Raw genomic sequence first — 24163 nt, forward strand, 5'->3', positions numbered from 1 at the left:
GCCAAATCCAAACTTCTTCCTCTCCACGGATGTGATTGACACCGTATTTTATGTCTCGGATTCATACTGCCCTCGGATCAAATTGTGTGCTATTTGGGCTACCCCATTGGTTGCCATATTTCTTTACCACAGGAAAGGTTATGGATATTGCCATTGATTCCCTCTTTTACAGATATTGAGAAATTGATATCCAATGCTACGGAATGCATAGGTTAATCTTTTTAGCCTGTGTAAGAGGGATGCACATTATATGTGAAATTCAAGAAGGGATTCACATCCATTATGTTGTGTTTCACACATGAGCTGTACCACTAAGCTATAGAGTAGTATAACATCTGTATAACTACAATATTATAAATGGTCGCGCCTCCCCCTCCTTTAATGCCCCCTTCATAAGTGGTCCCTCTCCCCCCTCCCCAATATAGGCTCCCTCAACCCACCATCATTCTTTAACTGAAACTCCTCCCTCCCCCCTTTATTCGTTAGTGTCATCACGGCCCTGCTCTCTTCCTTTTCACCCCTCTTCTTTTTCCCACAACTAATTAAGAGGAATTTCCCATTCAATGTGAGGGGGACATACTCGAGGTAATTAGTGTTGAGTGAGTCCATGGTGTGAGGTGAGGTGGCTTCCACCTGGCATCCGATGTGTGCAGCAACTTCCAGAAAATAGTAGGTACTTAAGGGCTTGCGCCCTAAGGCATTCGTATCATCACTCGCAGAAACCTCATCATGGGGAAGAAGAAGTTTATCGACAAGAGGAAGGCTGCCACCTTTCGTCTCGTTTACAAGGATTCCTCCCTCGACGATTCACCTGACGCTCCGGATAGGGTTTTTACCCGCGTCGATGGAGGTGATAGCTTCGTCCCAGGCTTCTCTGACGATCACCCCGACTCTCAGACTTCCATTTTTGATGATGCCGAAGAGGACCAGGACAAGGATGTCCTCAGTAGCGAATCCGGCTTTAAGCCTTCTCAAGCGCAGCTCCTTGTCTCGGTTAGGGGTACCGGAGCAGCTGCCGCACCTTCGGAGCAGGCGAGAAGAGAAATGGTGGAGCTGGGTTTTCCTGACGATGGCTATAACTACTTGCAGCATCTGAGGGAGATTGGACCGTCTGGACGCTCTGGATCCTTCGTGGCCAATAACCACCTTCGCCTCGATCTCCTCCGTCCAGACGTAAAGGTTAGTGTCGATTCCGGATGTGTGTTGATTGCTGTTTTTATTTTCGTCCGTAGAGTTACGAGTTTGAATTCTGTTTTTTGCTTTCCAAGGGTGGCAAATTTTTTTCTTAGTTGGGTTAACGCAAAATTTTAGTGTCTAAGCCAGTCGCATTTCTTGTCAGAGGTCCTTCCATTTAGAGGAGTTGGTTCTTCGTGGGATTGTTTCGCGTTCGGGATAATCCACCCTCACGCTTATCTACGTTAAAGATTGTGCCTCCATTGTATCAACATACTTTGTGTGTGCGCGAAAGAACCTTTCATCAAGAAGAATGTACATTCATAGCTGTCCCAAAGTGAGACAGCTACTACTCATAAGCTAGAAGAAACAAGTTGAATTTCATTCAATGGGCTTGCCCGGGGAGAGAGAGAGAGAGAGAGAGAGAGAGAGAGAGAGGATGCAAATAGCAAGAGAAAGAGAGAGAAGGAAGAGAGAGAAAAGGGGAGAAAAAGATGGGATGCAAATAGAAAGTGCAACTTGGCCCAATCATAAAAATCAAAATTCTAATTTCTAAAACATGTATTTTTGGCCTGCCCAGGGGAAAGGCTATAGTAATCGTTTTCGTTGGGCTGAGTTGATAAAGCTTCTAATTCTGGCTGGTCGGGTGTCCCCCTTCGAGGGGTAGTTGGGTCTTTTTTTGGATACGTGTGGGCGGGGTATTGGCTGTCCACCGTTGCTATTTTTCTCTCTCTGTCTCTCTGTCTCTCTCTTCTTCTTCTTCTTCTTCTTCTCTCTCTCAGCTTCCAGGGCAGGCCTCATGAATGATTTTGATTATTCATCTTGTTCTCATCTCCAACTAGAACCTCCAATTAGACCTTCCCATGAGGGCAAGCCAAAAACACACACAATAGCTGCCCTAACGAAGAACAGCTAGTACAAGCCAAAAACACACACAATAGCTGCTCTAACGAAGAACAGCTAGTACAATAAAATTAAGAACTGTACAGCATGAGGAAGCTATGTGCTTGGTAGCCAAGAAAGAGCCCATTGGTAATGCACCAACCAAACACCGCCATAAGAAAAGCCTTTGTCTGAGAGGGAGCTTACTATTCCAAATATTGCCAAGACGACCCTTCCACCAAGTGAGAGGTTTGTCAAGATGCCAAATAAAGAGCCCACGCTCGTGAATCCATGGTTATGGGAGAAGAAGATGGTAATTGCAAAAGAGAAAGGAGAATCACCCGGAATGCCTCGATCAAATCTCCAACCCATGAGAGAATGGCCCGTAAATAAATGGGGAGCAGATTGAAATGGAGCAGCATGGTAGTGAGAGTACGCCAAATAGGCATGCGATTACATCATCCACCGTAGAGATACCCAAAGCTTTTCTAGGTTGAAGATGAGCTAACGACAGATCAAAGACATGGCTCCAATGAGTACTTTGTGAATGGAGTGTATTTTCAGTATCGGCAGGGCGTCTTGATTAGTGCAAATGTGCTAGAAGAAGCTACCAATCTTGGAGTAGACGAGTATAAAATGGACAACCAGGAATAGAACCATGTAGAGGCCCAAAAAAAACATTAGATAGAGCAGGGATCCAATGTCCAAAAGCGTTAGAACGGAGTGAAGCAAACAAGCAGGAGAGCATAAGTGCTCATGGCTAACCTTTTTCAAAAAAGTAATTAAAAGAGTAGCCTTGCAAGCTATCACGAGTGTCGATGTTCAAAATATTTAAGCCCCCATGCATTTTGGGCAAACAAATAGAGCTGTAATTTAGAAGCCCAAGCACCTTGCAATCAGTTTTAGTGTGCCAAAGGCATTCCGTAGCATTGGATATCTATTTCTCAATATCTGTAAAAGAGGGAATCAATGGCAATACCCATAACCTTTCCTGTGGTAAAGAAATATGGCAACCAATGGGGTAGCCTAAATAGCACACAATTTGATCCGAGGGCAGTAGGAATCCGAGCCATAAAATACAGTGTCAATCACATGCGTGGAGAGGAAGGAGTTTGGATTTGGCAAAGCTCTCCTTCAATGACCAAATAAATGAAGGGCCTGCTTAAGATGCTGAACATCCAATTTAATCATTCATATGCATCAAGAGGGGATGTTTAGCAATGGCGAAAAGTAGAGCACTGAGAGGACAGCCCTGACGGACAGAGCGTCCAAATGATCATGAAGAAGAGAGCATCAGATCAGAGAGACAAGAGACAGGATGATGTGCAACCGTCATAAAGCCAGTAAACCACCTTTTCCATTTAGGTCCGAAACCCAACCGTTGCATAACATCTGCAACGAAGTCCCACCTGACTGTATCAAATGCTTTTTTCAATATCTATCTGCATAATCAAAACACTCTGATGCTAATATTTGGCTTATTCAATACCAACATAGGCATTTGCAATGTTATCCATGATTTGCTTGCGAGGCATAAATCCATATTGCGCAGGGTGCAAGCCTATACAAGATCTGTGAAATACGTAATACCAACATTTTAGAGATGACTTGTATATCATAGGCATCAAGGTGATTGGCCTCCAATCCGACAAATGCTTATATAAAGGCTTCTTGGGAACCATACGCAGCAATCCTTTATTTCAAGAAGAGGGCAGCAAACCGGAGAGCCAAGCATCATTGATCATGTACAAAAGAATAGGCCTTAGTTGATCTTAGGATTCAGCAACAAAATCCACTGAGGCCATCCCAACCTAGGGATTGGAACATCCCAATTTAGCCAATGCCCCTTTCAACTCTTGATTTGTGAATGGCAACTCCTATGAATCCGACTTCTCAAAAGAGAGAATTGGATGAACATGGCGAAGAAAAGCATCTCTAGCAACAAGCTCAACAGATGAAGAGAAAGGAGGGGCAGTAAACAAGTTTGCAAAATAATACTGGACCAGACGTCATCAAGCATTGTCCAAGAACCTTCTGGTCGCAATACATGATGCAGAGAATGCATCCTGTGAGAGGTATGTAGGCTTTTGGAAAAAGCCTTCTAAGAACAGCCCGTATCCTGCATGGGCTTTTGGCGAGAGCGAAGCTGTCATTTCCTTAATTTCCTTTGATCATTTGTGCCAGACAATTAAGGGCAGCTTGAAAATGAGCTTGTTCACTGAAAGACAATCCATGTTATGTTCAACAGTGGTAAAATGCTGAATCTGAACTATTGCATCAGCCACTTTCCGGCGTAAATCACTCAGATAGCATTTGCCATATTCCTCAATCAAAATCTGCATACCTGAAGAAAAACAGTCAATCCACATTTACCAAAGAATGCAAGGTGAGCTTGGTAATGAGACCTTTAACCAGAACTGAAAAGGGGTAGTGCCGCAAATAGGAATTATGCACCAATAAGAACCTTTTGAAGGGAAATGGCACATCATTTACTGGCAAACCAAAGAAAAAGGTTATAAAGACCGGAAATTGATCAGATAAATGCAGCGTGTAATCAAAACTCATGCCACAAGTAAAATCATCAAATTGCCTTGCACGAAGCATACACCACCAATCCGAGTGAGCCCAATATTGGGTGAATGCATTATGATGAAATGTACACCCATCAACTATTGGGCATAAGATGTCGCAATAAGTCACGAGCATGCAAAGAATCGGCCATATGGGTCGAGGCATCGTGTTCTAATATGAGAGCGAAGAGTGGTTGGTACTGTCAGTAGTGGCAAGGGAGTTGTTAAAATCTCCACAGATGAAGGCATTCTTTCCCCCATCAGGGATAGTCGACCAAATGATGCCACATTTCAGCACAAGCAAGAGATATGTGAGGCATAAATGAAGCAAATTGAAAAATATCTCCATTTATTGTGCATCTGACAATAATGTAACGTCATGTGGATCATTATATTCTACGAAAAGGAAGAATGTCCCGCATAGAATACATGAAGACCTGCAAAAAAACCTGTGGGGTCCCTAAAGGAGTGCTGTGTTGTACTCACACACACACAGAGGTGTACATATATATGTGTCAGTTTGGACATGTTCTTGGATTTATCTAGATACTATGCCCCACCGTATTTGCGGACATGCGAATTTCATGTTGTGAAGTTTTCATCCATGTTGTGGCTTGCTGATATGGTGAACACACACACACACACACACACACACACACACACACACACACACATACAGAGGGGTACATATATGTGTCATGAGATTTGAAGAGTACGTGTTGTGTTTCAAAGGATGAGTTTGGACATGTTCCTGGATTTATCTAGATACCATGCCACACCGTATTTGCGGACATGCAAATTTTGTGTTGTGAAGTTTTCATCCATGTTGTGATAAATTCTTTCTATCATAAGTGGTGTGTTGTCCTATCAGCCAGATTGTCCAAGCATTTTTCGCTTAGAAATACTCGTTTGGGAGAGACTAAAATGAAATAGTATAGTCTTGACAAGTAGTTGTAGCTTGAATGAAGAGAATGTGGACTACTTTTTGATTACCCTTCTCCTTCAGTGCTAGCCCCTTCACCTCCAGAGTGTTTGCAGAATTTCAGTACAAAGATCTTTGAATCAATAGATGCTCAAGTATGTGTGTGTGTCTGGATTTGTATATGCGAGAGCATATGTTTATATTATGGTCTGCCTCCACCGTTGGGCGCTGATGATGTCAGTGGGGATGTCATAGTAGCTAGTCCCTGCATGCGTGATGGGGTTTATTGTTTTCAACTTGTAACTGTAGTGAGATTGAAACTGCCTTGTTTTGTGTGTTTAGAGGATGAGTTTGGGTATGCTCCTAGATTCATCTTATGGATGTTTCTATTACTGCTTCCAGATTGTCATGCCTCGATCCTTACGTGATAGGTAGGAGTGCTCCTTCAGGTCCGTTACAGTAACAGCCGCTCTTCACTGTGGCTTGTGTTGGCAGTCTCTATTCATTCGCAATTGTTTGCCTGGACCTGATTTATGATACAAAAGTGGCACATTTATGCTTGGAACTAGGGGAATGTAGATAAACAAATGTTGTTTTATAGAATTGCATTGACACTGGTTCTTGTTAACTCTATCCAGGCCTATGATGCATCAAGAATTCATGTTTCTTGCACAGAAGATGGTGTTGACAGTGATGCCTTACTTGTCAGCTCAAGCGCATCTCGAATACGTGGTTCCACAACCAAAGCTGTAGATCCTGACGTGGTTACTTTGCTGGAAATAGATGATGGTTGTGTGTTCGATTCTGCTGATGAACTCGAGGATGACTTTATTGCTAAGGCAAATGAGGGTGCACAGAGTTCTGCAGCCAGGGGAGCTGGATCTGAACAGCAGATCTTGATAAGTCCAGAAGTTGCAAGGGAGTCTTCTGATGGCAGTGAGGATTATGGAGAAGCTGACAATGATAATGATAGACCATCACGCCTATTGGATGAGCAGTTTGAGCTGGTAAGTCTCTTGCATTTGACTTGTAGTGCTCTTTTAGTTGTACATGCCATGCATTTATGTCGACCTCATCAAATAACAGATAGGCACACCACTTCTTGAAAATTAAACCCAGTGAGAAATATCTGCAAGGCTGACATGAACAAGAAAAAGCACAGCAGAGTTAGATAGCATATATTTTCTTACCACTTTCAATTCGTTTGTTATAATCGTTCTCTAGGGAGGTCTAATTTTGATTATGGCCTAAATTAGGAGCCTGGATAGTTCTAGCTCAATTTGTCTTAGTTGTGAACATAAAACTCAATTTGTTTACTTTTGCATGCAGCTAGCTTTGCGTGAGTATGACGACGATGAGATTGGCGACCTTGATCGTGATGACCTATCACTGCATGGTTCTGTCCATATTTCTGCATTCAACAACGTCATTTCTGATTTTTTGATCAGTAATTCTCTTGTTCAAGACAAATATGAGAGTCCAGCTGAGATACAACACAAGAATGTGCATGCTGATGAGGGAAAAGCAAAATTTGTGCCGAATTCTTGTATAGGAGAACAGAATGCTCCAAAGGAGATACATTCTTCAAGTGATTCATCAGAAGATGAGAAAGAATTGATAATAACAGCTGACAGTGATGAAGACGGAGAACAGTGGGACTGTGAAACTATAACGACCAATTATTCAAATCTTGATAATCACCCCTGCAAGATTTCTAGTCTTTCTAGTCTTCCTAGGCAGCCGGACAAACAGAGTTTGAGCAAAGCGCTAATGAAGGCTGACATAAATAATCCTTCAATTCGTCTTCGAGGAAAGCAGCAGCTACCGGTTGATTACCTCCCAGGGAAAGGGCGACCTAGTAGAAATGATGGCATAAATTGCAGTTCAGGAGTAATGGATTTGCAAGAAAAGAAATCTTATGCAGGTCAGAGAAGGGCTGGGGAGAGCAAGGAGGAAAGAAAGGAACGGAAGGTGAGAAGAGATCACATTTGTTTGAGTTTCAATCAATCCATTACAGTTGTTAGTCCCAATCCATATTGTTTCATGCATTTGATTTTCATTTTTTAAAGTTCTGCATTGTTTTTTTTTAATGCTGCTATTTTTACCCTCGTGATTTGTTTAGTGGATGCATTTTGTAATTACATCATGATGGAAAACATGTCTAGTAGCAAATACTTTATAAGGATGTTGCTATTATCATTGTAGGCAAAAGAAAGGGATATAGTGCCATCTGTTTTGAGGGGCAGAGTGCTGCTTTTGTCATCACTAGGAAAATCTTGAAGGGCTAAGCAAATAGGCTTTCATGATGAAAATGGATTCCGATATTGACTGACGAGACTTCATATCACATTGAAAGTCATACGGCCAACCCAGTAGAAGATCAACATTCACAAGCAGTCTTTGGGAGAATTCATTTTTTAGCATTGGTGGGTCTCTAGAGAAATTTATGGTGTTCATGCTTGTTAAGTTCCTAGGGATTTCCATAAAGTACACGATAGTTCCAAAAAGCCATGGACAGATCCAAAAATTGTAGGCCATCCCATGGGCTATTCATTGGTGCCTTCTGTTCCCTGTTATGTGCCTTGTAGGCTTAGATATAGGCAGTTAGGACAGTTAGGGCACTTATGACATGTGCCACGTAGTACACTTAGGTACTACTACGACACCCTGTTCTAGGTTTCTTTATTTTGTGTACTTTGTACCTTTCTTTCAGACTCCATACCTTAATTTCAGACTTCGTTTCTTTCTTTCATTCATTCCAGCAGTACGGTTTTCAGCTTGCTTCCATCTTCCATTGCTTGCACGTGTCTACAGTGGTATCAGAGCAGGTTAACGCTTCATCCCTCAGCCATTTCCAGCCACCCCAGCCCCTCCACACCTCATTGGCAGCTGTCTACAAGCTGGTCGACTCCTCTTCTCAGTTCGAAGCTGCAGTTCCAGCCATCTCAAGGGATTTCGTCGCCAAGAAACCCTTTCATTGTGCTATTCCAGCTAGGGCGACTGTACTAGAGTCCTTATCCAGCAAGTTTGTGGACTGTTCTTGCACTTTGCATTTTGAGGCACTTCATCGCGGGGAATTAATTCTCCAGGCTGGGTGACTATTGTAGAGAGTTTCTCCAGCCATTTAACAGCTCAAATCTTTACTTCGTGGCATTTTCCTTACAGCCGCTACCCTGTTTACAGCTGCTCTCGACTTCGAGCTGCTCCATTTCCCTTGTACAACAGGCGCCTCACTTGGGTGACCACTTTTTGCAGCCTCCTACTTGGGCTCTGATACCATGTTAGAAACGGACCAACAGAGGGATGCATAGCGGAAGACTGATAGAATAGCCGAGGAGCTCACACAGTGTGTGTGGGGAGTGGAATCACAAACTTTTGTGCATCACATAGATGTGCAGACTCATCAATAGACAATAATCCAGCCAGATATAGAAGCTACCAAAACAACATATTTCCGTCCAAAACTATGGACACAACAAAAGATAGAGATCCAAAGTGCCACGAGAGCGTGGTCCTTTGATCTTACCACAAGGTACTTCTACTATCCGCCGGATATCTCTAGACTGGAGCCCGTGTGCTCCACCTCGAGCGTATGTAGACACCTCGAGCGTATGTAGACTCTTCTTCCCGATCCCCTCCACCTTGCTGTCCGGAAACCAGCCCAGGTGGGCAGCACCTACTATTTCAGTCTGCAGCTCCTGTAAGTCTCCTTCACCCTCTGGGAGTAGGCCCAAGGAAGCCCTAATTGCTCCTCCTCTCTGCTGTATATTTGCTGCTCCAAGTGATGATGAAATGAGGCCTGAGGCCTCTCCTTTTATAAGCCCCCAAGGGGCTGAGAACTCCACCGACCCAGGCTCCTAGATCTGGCCGACCTGGTTGTTCTTCCTGCCCCCCCTGACCGACTTTGTTGCAGGCATTTACCTGCCCAAAACTGGCCCTACAGGGGCCCAAAAGCTAGGGCACTTGGCCCATAGTTCCATGCAGGGCCCATCCCTTGCTTCAGCCCACAACCAGGCCTGGTTGGCAGGCTATACCCTCACCAACCAGGCTGACCAATAGGTGATTTTCTGCTGCTGGCCCATGCTCCAGTTCCGCCACCTATTGCGCCAATTCCAGGGACTTGTTTCAGGTCTTGCTTTTGCTCACACATGCTGCAAAGCATGTTGCCACATAGGCACCTCCATCCTGGGTATATCTCGTCTTTTGGTGCTGCTCCAGGCATGCCTCTAACAGGCCAAATCCAGGCTGAACCTCCATAGCCAACTTTCCGTCCATGAGCTTCATTTGTTGCAGCCACCATGGCTCCTTCAGGTTCTTCTTTCTTTCTCTTATCTTTGCCACCATTGCAGCCATAGTGCTACCCATGTGGCCTTCTCTCAGGGCCTAGGGCCACCTCCCCCATGCTCTCCTGATATGGGGGCTTAAAGATGGGGAGGTGACCTTTCCAACACCCCCTCTCACCGACACATCTCAGCCCAATTCCAACACGTCGATGACGATGCTCTAGTAACTCCTTGGTCGTAGTCCTCTAGAATATTTCGATGCCGAAATCTTTTCTTGGCTTTTCATCCAGTGGCTTCTGCTCCACTAGGCCCGGTTCTGCTTCCGCACACCTTCCTAGTACACTTGTCCATCTCTGGTAGGACTTCTTGGCACCACCACCTTTAGTCACGTTCCTGCCCTCGAATTCAAGCAATCCAGATGCCACGATCTTCCAGTTGCCCCCCTCATAAGTGTTCGAGATTTGAAGAAGCACCAACACTTTCCCGCGTGCCTTCGAAAAAGGTCCATTCCTTCCAATCTCGCATTACCTGAGATAAATGAAGAGCAAATTCTCTTGACTGCAGGTTATAAAGGCTCAAATTAAGAACATCAAGTAGATACGAGATTGTCGTACTGCTTGTGTGCTTGCTCTTAAAGCAAGCCATGAACATCATCGAGGCACATACCAATAACCAATGTAATCCTGTACTGCCCCCTTCTGAACGACAACAATCATCTGAACATGAAATCCTAGGGCATTCCATGAAATCCACTTTCATGTGAGTATCAATAGCCACACACCTGAAGATACAAGCACTCCATGCTGTCCTCTTTTGTGTTACCCTCTAAATCTGAGTTGGACTCCTTGTTTTTTTGATCCACCTTCTTCTTTCTGCAATCCTTCGCAAAATGGCCTGGCGTGCCACAGTAGAAGCACTTCTTCTTCTGCTTCCGCTTCTGGGAAGTGTCCTCATCATCAGAGTTATTCTTCTTAGACTTGCCACCGTTAGGCTTGCCATTCCCTTTGCTAGCGTAATCCTTTGCCAACAATGCCTTGTCGTCTTTGTCGTTGTTGTAGAGCTTCTCCCTAGCTTCTTCTAGGAGCAGTAATAGACCCAACTCCTCAAAAGTCAGAGGTTTGGTCCTCTGTCTTGTTGTCAACAAACTTATGCGCATCACATAGATGTGCAAACTCATCAATAGACAATAATCCAGCCAGATATAGAAGCTACCAAAACAATATATTTCCGTCCAAAACTATGGAGACAACAAAAGAGAGATAGATCCAAAGTCCCACAAGAGTGTGGTCCTTTGATCTTACCACAAGGTACTTCTACTATCGGCCGGATATCTCTATACTAGAGCCTGCGTGCTCCACCTCGAGCGTATGTAGACTCTTCGTCCCGATCCCTTCCACCTTGCTGTCTGGAAACCAGCCTAGGTGGGCAGCACCTACTATTTCAGTCTGCAGCTCCTCTAAGTCTCCTTCACCCTCTGGGAGTAGGCCCAAGGAAGCCCTAATTGCTGCTCCTCTCTGTTGTATATTTGCTGCTCCAAGTGATGATGAAATGAGGCCTGAGGCCTCTCCTTTTATAAGCCCCCAAGGGGCTGAGAACTCCATCGACCCAGGCTCCTAGGTCTGGCCGACCTGGTTGTTCTTCCTGCCCCCCCGACCGACTTTGTTGCAGGCATTTACCTGCCCAAAACTGGCCCTACAGGGGCCCAAAAGCTAGGCCCTCACCAACCAGGCTGACCAATAGGCGATTTTCTGCTGCTGGCCCATGCTCCAGTTCTGCCACCTATTGCGCCAATTCCAGGGACTTGTTTCAGGTCTCGCTTTTGCTCACACATGCTGCAAAGCATGTTGCCACATAGGCACCTCCATCCTGGGTATATCTCGTCTTTTGGTGCTGCTCCAAGCATGCCTCGGCCTTCTCTTAGGGCCTAGGGCCACCTCCCCCATGCTCTCCTGATATGGGGGCTTACAGATGGGGAGGTGACCTTTCCAACACCCCCTCTCACCGACACATCTCAGCCCATGCCAACACGTCGATGACGATGCTCCAATAACTCCCTGGTCGTAGTCCTCTGGAACATTTCAATGCCGAAATCTTTTCTTGGCTTTTCATCCAGTGGCTTTTGCTCCACGAGGTCCCGTTCCGCTTCTGCACACCTTCCTAGTACACATGTCCATCTCTGGTAGCACTTCCTGGCACCCACCACCTTTTGTCACGTTCCCGCCTTCGAACTCAAGCAATCCAGACGCCACGATCTTACAATTGTCCCCCTCATAATGAGTGAACAACTTGGAGTCTTCCAGGCACAATGCTCTGAGGGTTTGTTTCAACCCGTCCTTCCTTTGGCAAGATCCGCAACAAAATAATATTTCCAGATAACTTGGACCATGAACTTTCACAGAGCTCTCAAGCAGCTGGCTTCAATACACCTTGTCCATCACCTTCAGCAATCTGTGTCCGAGATTTGAAGAAGCACTCACACTTCCCCGTGTGCCTTCGAAGAAGGTGCAGTCCTTCCAATCTCGCATTACTTGAGATAAATGAAGAGCAAATTCTCTTCACTGCATGCTATAAAGGCTCAAATTAAGAACATCAAGTACATACGAGATCGTCGTACTACCTGTGTGCTTGCTCTGAAAGCAAGCCATGCCCATGCACTGGCATTGGTCATAGGGACTACGACGGACTCTGTGCTTCCTCACATCCAGATGGCCGACACGTCAATAGAGGTGTGGGCCATTCTAAAGGATCTATACGAGACAGATAACACATCCCGGATCTTGCTTCTTCAACATCAGAGTGCTTGTATCTTCCACGTGCGTGGCTGTTGATACTCACATGAAGTGGATTTCATGGAATGCCCTATCTTCCCAAGCTTCGAGTTCCTCTCCATCTGCTGGTATGAGTATCTTCCCCTTGTTGTCCACCATATTCTTTGGCTTCGCCTCCACTCCCATTGTCAATTTCCATAGCTTTCAAGCCACTAAACTCCGGATCTTCACCTTCTAGATAGGGTGATTTGTCCCATCCAGTTTCCGAGACTCTCCAAAGTTAGGGATAGTGAAAGAAAGAAATCTGGGGGATGAGGAAGTGAGAGAAGGGGCTGAAGAGGTTTCTAAAATCGACATCTTTGCTGCTAAACCACACAGCAAAGTCAAACAAACTCAACCTTCTGTAGACCAGAACTCCTTACGCACGTTGTCCTCCAATCTTGGAAGTTGATTCCCAAGAGCTTCTGAATCAGGGTTGTCCTTCAGCAAGCTCTCTCTGCCTTCAGGCTCCCACACTAGTGAGCCTCCTACTTTGGCTCTGACACCATGTTAGAAATGGACCAACAAAGGGTATGCATAGCGGAAGACTTATAGAATAGCCGAGGAGCTCACACAGTGTGTGTGGGGAGTGGAATCACAAACTTATGTGCATCACATAGATGTGTAGACTCATAAATAGACAATAATCCAGCCAGATATAGAAGCTACCAAAACAATATATTTCCGTCCAAAACTATGGACACAACAAAAGAGAGAGAGATCCAAAGTCCCACGAGAGCGTGGTCCTTTGATCTTACCACAAGGTACTTCTACTATCTGCCGGATATCTCTAGACTGGAGCCCGCGTGCTCATCCTCGAGCGATGTAGACTCTTCGTCCCGATCCCTTCCACCTTGCTGTCTGGAAACCAGCCTAGGTGGGCAGCACCTACTATTTCAGTCTGCAGCTCCTCTAAGTCTTCTTCACTCTCTGGGAGTAGGCCCAAGGAAGCCCTAATTGCTGCTCCTGTCTGCTGTATATTGGCTGCTTCAAGTGATGATTAAATGAGGCTTGAGGCCTCTCCTTTTATAAGCCCCCAAGGGGCTGAGAACTCCACCGACCCAGGCTCCTAGATCTGGCCGACCTGGTTGTTCTTCCTGCCCCCCCTGGCCGACTTTGTTGCAGGCATTTACCTGCCCAAAACTGCCCCTACAGGGGCCCAAAAGCTAGGGCACTTGGCCCATACTTCCATGCAGGGCCCAGCCCTTGCTTCAGCCCACAACCAGGCCTGGTTGGCAGGCTATACCCTGCCCAACCAGCCTGACCAATAGGCGATTTTCTGCTGCTGGCCCATGCTCCAGTTCCGCCACCTATTGCGCCACTTCGAGGGACTAGTTTCAGGTCTCGCTTCCGCCCACACACCCTGCAAAGCATGTTGCCACATAGGCACCTCCATCCTTGGTATATCTCGCCTGTTGGTGCTGCTCCAAACATGCCTCTGACAGGCCAGATCCAGGCTGAACCTCCATAGCCAACTTTCTGTCCATGAGCTTCATTTGTTGCAGCCACCATGGCTTCTCCAGGTTCTTCTTTTTTTCTCCGATCTCTACGCCCATGGCAGCCATAGTGCTCTGCCCATGTGGCCTTCTTTCAGGACCTAGGTCCACCTCCCTCATGCTCTCCTCATATGGGGGCTTACAGATGGGGAGGTGACCTTTCCAGCACTGATACCACTAAAAGCAGACCAAAAACCCTAAAATGAATCTGTATTCAGCTTTGAAACCCTAAAAACAAATCACTGCTGGTAGAATCGCAGCCTGGATCTTTGATTTGCTGCAGATAATCACCAATAGTGTACCTCAATGTGCTTTACGCGAGCATAGAAGACATGATTCTTTGCAATTGCCAATGCACTCTGACTGTCAATGAAGATAGAGGTAGCGGCAGGCTGTCCTATACCCAAGCAAACATATAACCGTTTGAGCCATATACTCAGCCTCAAAACTAGAACTAGGTAGTTGTGAATGTTGCCTTGTACTCAGCCTCACAACTAGAACTGGCCAATTCTCGCTCAACCAGGAAATGTGCAAAGTCCCCAAGAAGAAGCAAAAACCCGTAGTGGACACTCAATGTGTCAAAGCAGCCAGCCCAGTCTCAGTCGGAAAAAGCTTGTAGCTGTCGATTACCCCCCCAAGGTAGAACAAACCAAGGTGCTGAGTACCTTAAAAATAGCGGAACATGACCTTCATAGCCTGCCAATGCTTACTCCCTGGGCTATGCATATATCTACTCAACTGTGACACCCCATATTCTATGTTCGAACTCGTGTTGTATTAATATATCAAACAGCCCAGAACGTGCTGGTATAAAAAGTCTGATCAAATGCATACCTTTCTCCACAGGTGTGACAACTGGCTTGCAATCCTTTAAAAAACAAAATCTCTGAAGCAGCTTCTGTATATACTTCGTCTGCATCAGAACAATACCATCTACTTGCTGTGAAAACTATATTCCCAAATAGAAATGCAGTAGGCTGAGATCACTCTATCTCAAATGAGGCATGTAACTCAACCTTAAAGGCTGCAATGTCCTGCTCATGGGGTCCTGTGAGTAGCATGCAATCAACGTAAAGTACGATGTCCATAAAGTCTTTCTGACAGAGGGAACTTTCGGACTGTTGCAAGAGCCATGTGCGGCAAGGTAAGTATATATCTTCTTGTACCATGCTCTAGGTGCCCGTTTGAGGCCATACAAATCTTTCTTCGCTGACACACCTTATGTTCCTGCCTCTTCTACAAAAACCACGAGGCTGAGATATGTATACAATCCTTATGCAAATCTCTGTGCAAGAAAGCAGTCTGTATGTCCAACTGATGTATATTCCAGCCATGATGAGTTGCCATAACCATCATGCATCTGATAGTAGTCATTCTCCAAGTGGGAGCAAAAGGTCTCCTTGAAGTCAATACCCTTCTGTTGTGCATAACCCTTTGCAACAAGCCTAGCCTTAAAATGGTCCATAGTGCCATGTGCTTTCCATTTGTGCTTGTAAACCCACTTCATGCCAATTGCCTTCTTTCCATAAGGCAAATCTGTCAAATACCATGTATCGTTATGATGATGAAGTGATATTCACTTTAATCCTCCTCTGAGTTTTCAAAGGAGAGTGGCTCCTCCTCATTGCATTGCTCTTAGATACATAATGAGTAAGTAATCCAGATGTATGCTGAGATGCTGAGTGTGTCCTGTAAGGTAATGGATTAACCATGCCACTGTCATGTATTGTATCTAACATCCATTTGGGCCTCCATTTGGATGCTTGAATTGCTGTCGTTTCCTCATTTGCTACATCATCCAGAATTGTGTCATCTATGGGCTGATTTGTACCGACTATCACACTCTTCAATCACTCAATCCAACTCATGAATGCTCTCAGCTTCCTGTGTACTTACTTCTTGCTTACCTCTGCACCAACAGCTGGAATGTCCAGGAAAACCCCCGAATCCTTTATTTAGAAGGCCATATATAGGCGCTTGACCATGTACATTTCTCCTCACCTCTCGTTTTAACTTGCATTCTTGCAAGCGAGCATTAGCCTATACCTGCTCACCATGTGAACTTGGTCCAAAATTTCTTGACTTGGCTGGTGACCCAACCAGCATGGCTGGTTGTATGTTTCCAGTCAACTGCCCCTGCCACCAGCTTGGCTGGTCACTCACATGGCTGGCCTCATTGTTTGTTTAGTTTATTTGCCAGCTTCCTAAACAAATGGGCATTGGCCAGGCCTTTTCAAAGCTAGCGTGTACCCTAAGTGTAAGCTAGGGTTCCAAGTCTTGTTGGTTAGCAACGATATCCTTCCCCGATCTTCATCTATTCTTAAATAGTAGAAGGTCTCTGCTATGGCTGCATCACTGCCTGCTCACTATATCATCTCCACCAGTTTCAGCTTCAGGGTGAGAGATCTAGGCGTAAATTCCCATTTGAACGCTAGCTACGGTGCTGGATCAAGCTGTCTTTGGATGGTAGAGATGGTTGTGAGATTGGCATCTGCCAAGAGCTCGGCATGCAGCTGCTTTGGAGATGCAGCTTTGAGTACGCTCTAGATCTGTGCTTTTCTATAATCCTAGTTGGTTGAGGCTCCTTAGGTCAGCTGAGTTCACAAAGGACGACAGCCATGACTCATGAATGGCTGCCATCCTATGTGGACCATCTCCTTGGCCGTGACTCTGCACGTCACAGCCAGATTTTTCCAAAAAAGAGATGGGCGACGTCTACGGGTCGTCCACTAACTTTGTCATAAGAAGTAATGCATGAGATGCCCTGATTGGGTATTGAAGTCTCTGGGTTGAGCTAACCTGGCTGTGATTGGCTGCATATTTTACTGTATATGTCCTGGCTTCTGCCCCTCATGAACCCCACAGCCAGCAGCCAGAGTGCGCTCACAATTTTGGCTGCCACCCCCAGATGCTCTGCTGTAATGGCATTTTTCATGGCCTTGTATGTCAGAAGCTGAAATCTCAAAACCAGCTTCAACGCCATCTTGTAATGGTCTGCATCAACATCTCCTTTGGGGAAGCCATCACTTCAAAGGGCCTCCTTTGGTGATGAACTATGTCGCCCATCTTTACTATTTGCAACCTGCACCATCTCCAAAGACTCTGAATCTGCAGGCTCCATGGACCATCTCACAGTGTCTTCTTTTCTTTAAGCGAATGGATACACACTTATTCTTATCAATGCTCAGGATTCAACTAGCAAAATGGCTGAATGTTGACCATAAATCAAGAGCTGCTTGTGGGAACACCCCCCTGTCTTTTGGCCCGGAGGCTCTGAAATATTTAATTTTTTGACGTGTACATGACCACTCTGCTGTTTGCATACTTTGACCTCAATGTTGCAGTGAGCAACCAATAGAGAGGTCTCTCCAGTCAGAAGAGCGTGCGCCTCCTTTGACCTTGACTCTTCCTTCTTGGGCTGGAGCCTGGTATTCCTTACTTTTCTTTTGATCTGCCTCTTCTTTGCAATGTCTTGTATGTGTGCAGGCTAAGCACTCTCTTCTTCTGCTGCTCCCACCATCTACATCTGAAGAATCCCATGTCAAGTCTTTTTGTTTGGCTTGCCCTTGCTGGGCTTACCCTTTCCCAAAGCAACAAAGGGCTTTTCATTGCTAGCTCCATCCTTGTGCAATAGCAACAAAGGGCTTTTCATTGCTAGCTGGCCTTCACCAAAGTTGGGAATCCACATCTGTGAAGCCTTGGCTTCAAAGAAACTGGAAGAAACACAGAGACTGAAAGGTTTCTTGCCACTCAAGTTGTTGGAGTAGATCACTTAGGTAGTGCTCTGATTGTTGCATGCGATTTACTCTCTCAAAAGAGAATCAAATGCATAGCTGCCCTTCAAACTCCTTTAGCCTTGTATTTAGTGGCAGTTTACAGATTTGTTTTCTATTTTATGACTTCTATGTTGGCAGTTTTAGGTTTGCTGTCACACTGCTGCATCATATTCACAGGTTTTGCATTAATTCGCAGGCAGCTCTCAAAGAAGAGAGAAGAACTTCGAGGAGAGCAAAGAAGGAACTGAAGCTTTTATATAAAGATGAGTCACTGCGGGCACAACATGGTGCAGCTTTTACAGGTCCAGTGACCATTCATTTGTCGTAGTTGACTACTTTTGGTACTATGTAAGGGCTGGCTGTTTAGGAAAGTAATGTCAAACTTTCTTGCCACTAATGCTCGTGTACCACTGCCTCACCCTTTTGAGGCTTGATAACATAAACAGGAATTTATTGCCAGTGTGTAACCAAGGATTGAATAAACATCTGAGTCAGTATGCATCCATCGACTTTTTCTCTGTGGCTGTTTGTTGGGAAAAAGGTCTGGCTTCATTTATTTGATACTGTAAGCTATTGTGGGCTGTCATAATGCTTGGCCTATGTGTTGGTAATGTTCTGTACATAGTCGATTAGGGAGGTGGAGGGTTTTCTTCAGATGTTCTGTGCAATGAGATCCAATAAAAACGTTCCACACTTTTGTGTTTTGTCCAAGATTTTATAACCCTCACCAGTTATAGGACACAGCAGTTGTGGTAGACCAACTGATAGTAATGTCCTCCCGTTCTAGAAGTTGGGGAATTTTCTTCAGCTGTTCCATATGGTATGAGATCCAATGAAATGCTGGAAACTCTTTGTTTTGAGCTGTCCAAGGTTTGATAAGCTCATCTTAATTCAAGACACTGCATTTTTGCGATCTTAGCCAACTTAATTTAAGACACTAAATGGTGTAGTGGTTCATGCTAGCTACTGTGCCATCAGACAAAATCATTACTAACCAAGAAGCAAAGTCTCCTAGCAGCTTCTTCCCAAATGTTTTGAGCATTGCAAGGTGTTGTCCTTTTTATGGTTTTGGCTGCTACTCTTGTTGTGTACTTGGCTCCATTAAAAGGGTTAGACAATTGTGTCCTTTGTGCTTGTACCTCCTACCCCACCAATAAGTGCCCCATGAAACATGGAGTTAATATTTGTTGCAAAGATGCTTACAGTTGAACAAAGATGCGGGAAATCCTTTGCAATTTGAAGCAAAGCCACATATTTTCATGTATTGGCTTTAGTATAACCACATAGTGGATGTGGAGAGCTCATGTGGTTGCTCTCCCACATTTTATAAAGCACAAGGATCCACCCCTTCTTAGGATGATGTGTAATAGGGTGTCACTTTCTAATTATGAATTCCAACTTTTTGAATTGGAAATTTACCTGAAGAGCGAGTTTGATAAACACTACTGTCATAATGGTGATCAATGATTTCCATGATTTTTGTTTGCATAGCTAATCCGAAAAGAATGAAAAAAAGACCACATACCAAAGCATAAAATTGCAATAAGCTACATGAAGAGAAAAATCACTAGGGCTTCTTGCAAGGTCCTATATCTAGGTCTTACGCAAGACTTAAGCTTTTCGTGAGGGTTGTGTTTGTTGGGAATGCTCAACATTCTCCTGTGTCTATTTCAATGGTTGAGGCCCACAAGAGGTTACATATGTATTTGAAGTGTATGCAAGTTTAGGTAGCTTCATCCATTCTAGAATACTTCAAATCCAATAGATGTCAAGCTTGAACACTATGATGAAGAGATCACAAGATTGAGTTCAACGACAGTGCACACAGACTACTTGGCACAACTTGCCTAAGCTTGTCTCAAGAGAACAATAGTACGCCCAGTTATAAACTAAAGACACTACAGCCCCCTCCTCCCAAATACCTCTTTTGTCCAGACATGCCTTTCAAATTGTAGTGCATCCTTTTGGTTCTTTCACAAGTTCATTTTTCAAAAGCATGAACACGCTAATGATAGAATGTCACCCCCCTCTTTCTTCCAAGTACAAGTTTTTGACATGCTATTCCATCCTTGTGGTCAATTTTCTTGGAAGTAGGCCAAGAGCTCCAAGCTTTGCAGTCTCTTTGGGCTTGTGCAAGCAAATAAATTGGGGCATTAGATTCTACACTTGGTGTAACTCTTGCTTTGTGTGTAAGTTATTCAACTCAACATCCATTTCATGTAAACAAGAAGTCTCTTTGGAGTGGCATGTCTACAATGGTCTCAACACTATCAAGCTACAAAGCATAAGAGAAGCAAAGTAGGATTGGCAACTTTGCTTTGACTTTGTAGGTATTTCGCTACTTCATGCATACCTCGTAGTCTAGCCAATGCTATTTCTAGGCTTGACCTATGAGTTAAACCAATCAAATCTTAAGGTCATATAGATATTCAACATTGAGCTCATTGAACAACTTTGATGAGTGGATCATGATCCCATCTATTTTGAATGCAACTTTGTCGGCATACTCAAATTTCCATACTTTTTGGTTCCTCCTCCAGGGAAGATATGTGATTGGGTAATATTTTTCCCCACATTATGTCATTTAATAATTTTCCTTTTCATTTGCTTCAAAGTTTGGATTTCGTTATGGTATTTTGGTGGTGATAACTTGACATGCTTCATTTGGATTGTTCTAGACTTTGGTTGCTTTATGTTCTTGTGTGGTGTCATTGCATTCATTGTGATGTATATGGGTTAGGAGTAGGATGTCAACAATTGGTTATTGTTGATGGATTTGCTTGTGTTGTGCTCAGGGAAAATTTAGAGTGTGTTTTGCATTGCAATTGCTCATTCATAAGCCCTTTGCTTTATCTAGCTCCATTGTGTGTTGTCATTGTTGCATGTAAATTGGTTTCAAACATCTTCTATTGCTAGCTTATTTCTTGTGAAAGGAAAAGCCATTCTAGCTTTCTTTTTTGCAAAAAAGGCACATAGAAGAGTACTTGTTCTTTCTAATAGGTTGTTGGATCATGGAATTTGTTATAGCACATATATTGAATGATTTGAGGCTTGTTTTATTTTTTGGATGACTTTTGCATGTTATAGTATGATATAACTTCTTCAATGACAAGCTTTCAATGGAGATTGGATGGCAAATGTAATACCTTATGATTATTTGGCAAGCAACACAAATGCATACTTAATACTAGACCCCTGCGCAGCTTCAAGCGACGGCACATTGTACATCAAAGTCAATAGCATGATCACAAAAGGCTTGCATGAAATTACAACATGGCAACGTCATGACTGAGCAACCCGAATTAAAAAACTTGAAAGCTTGTTCTTAAACATGCAACAATATTGTACATAATTATTTCCTTACCAATGTACCATCCCAATTCATCAACATGCACCAAAAGACCATGCTTTCATTCTAAAACTGCCCACACTATTGCAAGACCTACCAAATGCATTCACTAATACCATCTACCCATCCATGAGTGCGGCATGCTTACTAAAGCAATTTGTCCATATGCTATGTATTTTGGTCTTTTCAAGAAGAGGGCAGGTTTTGCAAGCACTCTAAGGGCATTGTATGTATTATCTTTGGTCTAAGCCAAGATCTTCTAAGAATTGTGCAAGGGGATGATATGTCAAAAGTAGTGGCGGAGTTTAATGCCTCATATATTCTTTGTAGCACTTTTATCACTACTTTGCAACAATTTTTTTAGTAGTCTAAGGATTGTCGTCTTGTTCAGTCTTAGTGGTAAAGGGTAATCAAAATTTGCATGTTTGCATGTTTTCTTTGCAAACGATGATGTGGCAATATGTTTGGATATTACAAATGGTAGAGTCTAAGGATTGTCGTCTTGTTCAGTCTTAGTGGTAAAGGGTAATCAAAATTTGCATGTTTGCTTGTTTTCTTTTCAAACGAGGATGTGGCAATATGTTTGGATGTCACAAATGGTAGAGTCTAATAGCATTTCATCTTAGAATATGTATTTGTGCACAAACTATGTAACCTTGTCATCTGTTGTGTTATTGTAGTGGGATGCATTTCTTATTAAAAAAGTGGATATACATGAAGGCTCTGTCGATTTGGGCCTCTATGAAAGAAGAGACCATCTACTTGTTTAAACATCAGATCATGGCCTTTTGGGAGGGCTTTGAGTATGTGTCTAGTGGTTGTACTGGCATGCACAGGTCACTAGGTCATTTCGTATAAGCTTGTGCATGTTAAATTCTTTTTGGATCTAGCTAGGTTCTTACGCAATGCTACCAGTCAAGCTTGAGTGTCTTTCAATGTATCATTAGAGGCTAGTCTCACGTCTTATGCACCGTGCTCCCTCACTGCCATGCTCTGGTAACCCCAAGGTGGATGTGACAAAAGTAGTTACATTTGAGATAGCAGAGCTAGTGCAGGGAATCCCACAGACTCTGATGTTGAGAGCCTTACTAGTTCTCTCCTACTAAAGGAAGGTGGTTGAAGCGGTTGTCCTTGCAAGCTCACATTTCACGACATCCACCCACTTGGAGGCCTCCTCCAGTGCCATTTGCATCTTTGCGATTCGTTTCTATACTTGTTATTTTCTTAGAGAAGTTGTTAAATGAGTCCACATTGTCTCTGCACTTGTGAATGTCACAAACAATCTCGAATTTGCTTGATCATTGCAAACACCTGTTTGATGATTGTTCTAGGTAGTTTGGTGATGTTAGGAGTTGCACCAAGTCTTGGTATCCTAGATCTTATTGCAAGAACTTATTTACATTCGTATTTGTTTTATCTCTTTTGGTGTGATTCTATGCCCTAGTAGCTTTTCTTTTTGTATGTGTATCCATGCGGATCTCACAATGTTCTTGGAAAAAGTGCTCATCGTTTTGAAATAAAAATTGTTACGTGCAAATCATGGTGTTTGTCTCTATAAAGGATTTCAACTATGGTCTTTTCATTAGGATGTGTGTTCATTATGAAGGTATTGGCACTACATTCTATTATTGGTGCTTCAAGTAGCACTGAAAGCAATTTCACATCATTAGTTTATGATTATGTGCATTATGTGCCTATGTGGATGTTGGTTGCATTTAGTTTTGGTGTTCTTTTGTTTTGAGCTTGATGGCAAGCTATTATCATCATTAGGTAATGCATGTTGCTTACCTAAGACTTGAATATGTGAATCCCTTAGTAAAATTATACTCATCCGTGCCTTTTGATGTATGAGTTGTTTAACAATTGTCTTTTGAGACTTGCATTTGTTTAACAATTGTCCTTAAGTCTTGTGTTTGTTTCTTTGCATAGTCTCATGTAGCAAGTTTTGTTTCATTTGCCTATTTTGATTGCTTTCCTTTAAGTTGTGGATTTGTTCTTACATTGATATTGTCTACTTCAAATATTTTTTTGGTTGACTTAAGATTCACAATTATTTTATGTTTATGTTTCTACTTTTGCGGAAGTTATTGTGCATGATGTTGCGCGTGCATCATGGAACGTAGGTTAGTGGAGTATAAGAAACTTATGCATGGATTTTGGTTCAAGATGTGTAGATTGGTTCAAAATGGGCAAGTACACAATAAATGCTCCTCCATCTACACCTCCCCCCACATGCATAGTTTGTAGATCGCTTGCTCTCTAGGCATACATGGCTCTTTCTACCTCAATGAGACCCATATCTGTCCAATGGCAATCCTCTATGCATGTGAGACTTGTGTGTCCTTTAGATGTATTGGGGTATGATAATCACTCCATCCTCTAATGCTCTCAAGATATGGTTACCATAGAGCTGTCCTAGTGGGGAACTCTTGGTCTCCCCCCCGAAATTGGTGATGTATAGAGTTGGAGTAGGCTCAACAGTATAATATAGTTGATCTCATCCCGTGGGACCAAGGGATCATGGGCATCTGAAAGGGAGGGAGAATATGAATTCCATTGCTATCAAACCATTAATATATGCATGCATACCCGACCGGTGCTAACCACACTCTTAGCTAGTTGTACATATGGCTCTAGTGCCATCCTCGATAGTATCCCTCTAGGTAAGGCCTAGGACCTTGTGGGGATAAGTGACCGTTTGGAAGATCACATCAATCTGGAGTGGTGTCATGGTGAATTGTGCCTACATGATCTGGTGGGGGACTGAGGGCTTACTCTAAGACATCTTGGATCCCATAATACTTGTAGCCTCTCAAAACATTGCAACTCAATTTGCTGATAGATCACTCCCCTAGAAGAGTGCTGCGTACATGGATGTCAGTCTCACACCAGTGTGTCAAATAGG

General features: G+C 43.7%; 1 protein-coding gene across 1 annotated transcript; it reads left to right on the top strand.

Moving 5' to 3' along the window:
- The first annotated feature begins 692 nt into the window (after positions 1-692).
- Positions 693-18783, top strand: LOC147885338 (Low temperature viability protein). The gene is made up of 4 exons (XM_087396885.1): positions 693-1179; positions 6186-6554; positions 6877-7518; positions 18106-18783. The coding sequence occupies exons 1-4, from the start codon at positions 730-732 to the stop codon at positions 18235-18237; spliced, it is 1593 nt and encodes a 530-aa protein (XP_087253011.1). The 5' UTR covers positions 693-729; the 3' UTR covers positions 18238-18783.
- The last annotated feature ends 5380 nt before the right edge of the window (positions 18784-24163 follow it).

This window comes from Dipteris shenzhenensis, chromosome 25 (assembly GCF_047967505.1).
Source record: "Dipteris shenzhenensis isolate YYH24624 ecotype China chromosome 25, Dip_SZ_1.0, whole genome shotgun sequence".
Classification (NCBI taxonomy): domain Eukaryota; kingdom Viridiplantae; phylum Streptophyta; class Polypodiopsida; order Gleicheniales; family Dipteridaceae; genus Dipteris; species Dipteris shenzhenensis.

Coding starts and splice junctions, on each gene's coding strand:
- LOC147885338 (XM_087396885.1), top strand. CDS start 730: ATGGGGAAGAAGAAGTTTATCGACAAGAGGAAGGCTGCCACCTTTCGT. Junction 1,180..6,185: donor TCCTCCGTCCAGACGTAAAG/GTTAGTGTCGAT, acceptor AACTCTATCCAG/GCCTATGATGCATCAAGAAT. Junction 7,519..18,105: donor AGGAAAGAAAGGAACGGAAG/GTGAGAAGAGAT, acceptor ATTAATTCGCAG/GCAGCTCTCAAAGAAGAGAG.